The sequence below is a fragment of the Meleagris gallopavo genome, chromosome 30 (genome assembly GCF_000146605.3).
Source record: "Meleagris gallopavo isolate NT-WF06-2002-E0010 breed Aviagen turkey brand Nicholas breeding stock chromosome 30, Turkey_5.1, whole genome shotgun sequence".
In the NCBI taxonomy this organism is placed as follows: domain Eukaryota; kingdom Metazoa; phylum Chordata; class Aves; order Galliformes; family Phasianidae; genus Meleagris; species Meleagris gallopavo.
In genome coordinates, this window is record NC_015040.2 from 3,632,968 (window position 1) to 3,636,021 (window position 3,054).

The 3,054-nt window shown below is 48.3% G+C and overlaps 1 protein-coding gene across 1 annotated transcript in view; it reads right to left on the reverse strand.

Moving 5' to 3' along the window:
• Nucleotides 1-2,211: 2,211 nt before the first annotated feature.
• The window catches only part of IFI30 (IFI30 lysosomal thiol reductase), a 3,326-nt gene continuing 2,483 nt past the window's right edge, over nucleotides 2,212-3,054 (reverse strand). The window contains 1 exon segment of the mRNA XM_010725107.2: nucleotides 2,212-2,466. Within this exon segment, the coding sequence (XP_010723409.2) occupies nucleotides 2,212-2,466 (255 nt within the window).

Consider the following 3,054-nt stretch of genomic DNA (forward strand, 5'->3'; position numbering starts at 1 on the left):
TTGGGATTTCGGGCCATAATGTTGGTTTTTAGACCATAATACTGCATTTTGGGGGCAGAACGTTGGGATTTGGGGCCACGATACAGGATTTTGGGGCAGAACGTTGGGATTTCGGGCCATAATATTGATTTTTAGGCCACGAAATTGGATGTTGGGGGCAAAACGTTGGGATTTGGGGCCATAATACTGGATTTTGGGGCAGAATATTGGGATTTGGGGCCATGATACTGGATTTTGGGGCAGAACGTTGGGATTTTGGGCCATGATACTGAATTTTGGGTCAGAACGTTGGGATTTGGGGCCATAATACTGAATTTTGGGGCAGAACGTTGGGATTTCGGGCCATAATACTGAATTTTGGGGCAGAACATTGGGATTTGGGGACATAAAACTGAATTTTGGGGCAGAACGTTGGGATTTCGGGCCATAATGTTGGTTTTTAGACCATAATACTGAATTTTGGGGGCAGAACGTTGGGATTTCGGGCCATAATACTGAATTTTGGGGCAGAACATTGGGATTTGGGGACATAAAACTGGATTCTGGGGCAGAACGTTGGGATTTGGGGCCATAATGTTGGTTTTTAGACCATAATACTGCATTTTGGGGGCAGAACGTTGGGATTTGGGGCCATAATACTGAATTTTGGGGCAGAACGTTGGGATTTGGGGCCACGATACTGAATTTTGGGGCAGAACGTTGGGATTTCGGGCCATAATATTGGTTTTTAGACCATAATACTGCATTTTGGGGCAGAACGTGGGATTTTGGGGCCACGATACTGGATTTTGGGGCAGAACGTTGGGATTTCGGGCCATAATGTTGGTTTTTAGACCATAATACTGCATTTTGGGGCAGAACGTGGGATTTCGGGCCATAATACTGGATTTTGGGGCAGAATGTTGGGATTTGGGGCCATAATACTGGATTTTGGGGCGGAACGTTGGGATTTCGGGCTACGATACTGAATTTTGGGGCAGAACGTTGGGATTTCGGGCCATAATACTGAATTTTGGGGCAGAACGTTGGGATTTCGGGCCATAACATTGGTTTTTAGACCATAATACTGCATTTTGGGGCAGAACGTTGGGATTTCGGGCCATAATACTGGATTTTGGGGCAGAATGTTGGGATTTTGGGCCAGAATACTGGATTTTGGGGCAGAACGTTGGGATTTCGGGCCACGATACTGAATTTTGGGGCAAAACGTTGGGATTTCGGGCCACGATACTCAATTTTGGGGCAGAACGTTGGGATTTGGGGCCACGATACTGAATTTTGGGGCAGAACGTTGGGATTTTGGGCCATAATGTTGGTTTTTAGACCATAATACTGCATTTTGGTTGCAAAACATTGGGATTTGGGGCCATAATACTGAATTTTGGGGCAGAACGTTGGGATTTCGGGCCATAACATTGGTTTTTAGACCATAATACTGCATTTGGGGGGCAGAACGTTGGGATTTGGGGCCATAATACTGGATTTTGGGGCAGAATATTGGGATTTCGGGCCATAATACTGGATTTTGGGGCAGAACGTTGGGATTTCGGGCCATAATACTGGATTTTGGGGCAGAACGTTGGGATTTGGGGCCATAATACTGAATTTTGGGGCAGAACGTTGGGATTTGGGGCCACGATACTGGATTTTGGGGCAGAACGTTGGGATTTCGGGCCATAACGTTGGTTTTTAGACCATAATACTGCATTTGGGGGCAGAACGTTGGGATTTGGGGCCACGATACTGGATTTTGGGGCAGAACGTTGGGATTTCGGGCCATAATACTGAATTTTGGGGCAGAACGTTGGGATTTGGGGCCATAACATTGTTTTTTAGACCATAATACTGCATTTGGGGGGCAGAACGTTGGGATTTGGGGCCACAATACTGAATTTTGGGGCAGAACGTTGGGATTTTGGGCCATGATACTGGATTTTGGGGCAGAACGTTGGGATTTGGGGCCACGATACTGAATTTTGGGGCAGAACGTTGGGATTTTGGGCCATAATACTGGATTTTGGGGCAGAACGTTGGGATTTGGGGACATAAAACTGGATTCTGGGGCAGAACGTTGGGATTTCGGGCCATAACGTTGGTTTTTAGACCATAATACTGCATTTTGGGGCAGAATATTGGGATTTGGGGCCACGATACTGAATTTTAGGGCAGAACGTTGGGATTTGGGGCCGTAACGCTGGGTTTTAGACCGCGCTACTGGATTTTGGTTGCAAAACATTGGCATTTTGGGCCATGGTTTGGGATTTTCGGGCTCAGAAGGTCAGGATTTCGGGCCCCCACCTGCCCCCAGTATCTGTTGACCAGCAGTAGGGTGGCATCATCCGTGGCCTGACGCTTCTCCAGCTTCTCAATCCTCTCCCTCAGCTCATCCTCCACAGCCTGACGCTGCTCCAAACGCTCTGCCAGCTTCTTGTTCTTGAACTGCAGCACCTTCAGGTCCATCTCCTCCTACGGGGGGGAAACAATGGAGGGGTTCTGTGGGTCACTATGGGGCCCATGGGTTGACCTGGCTTCCTTTGGGTCTCTATGGGGTCTCTATGGGGTCTCTATGGTGTTCTATGGGTCTCGATGGTGTCTCTATGGGTCTCTATGGTGTCTCTATGGGTCTCTATGGGTCTCGATGGTGTCTCTATGGGTCTCTATGGTGTCTCTATGGGTCTCTATGGTGTCTCTATGGTGTTCTATGGGTCTGTATGGTGTCTCTATGGGTCTCTATGGGTCTCTATGGTGTTCTATGGGTCTCTATGGGGTCTCTATGGGTCTCTATGGGGTCACTATGGGTCTCTATGGGTCTCTATGGGGTCTGTATGGGGTCTCTATGGGTCTCTATGGGGTCTCTATGGTGTTCTATGGGTCTCTACGGGGTCTCTATGGGTCTCTATGGGACTCTATGAGTCTCTATGGGGCTCTATGGGTCTCTATGGGGCTCTATGGGTCTCTACGGCGTCTCTATGGGGCTCTATGGGGTCTCTATGCGTCTCTATGGGGCTCTATGGGGTCTCTATGGGTCTCTATGGGGTCTCTATGGGTCTCTAT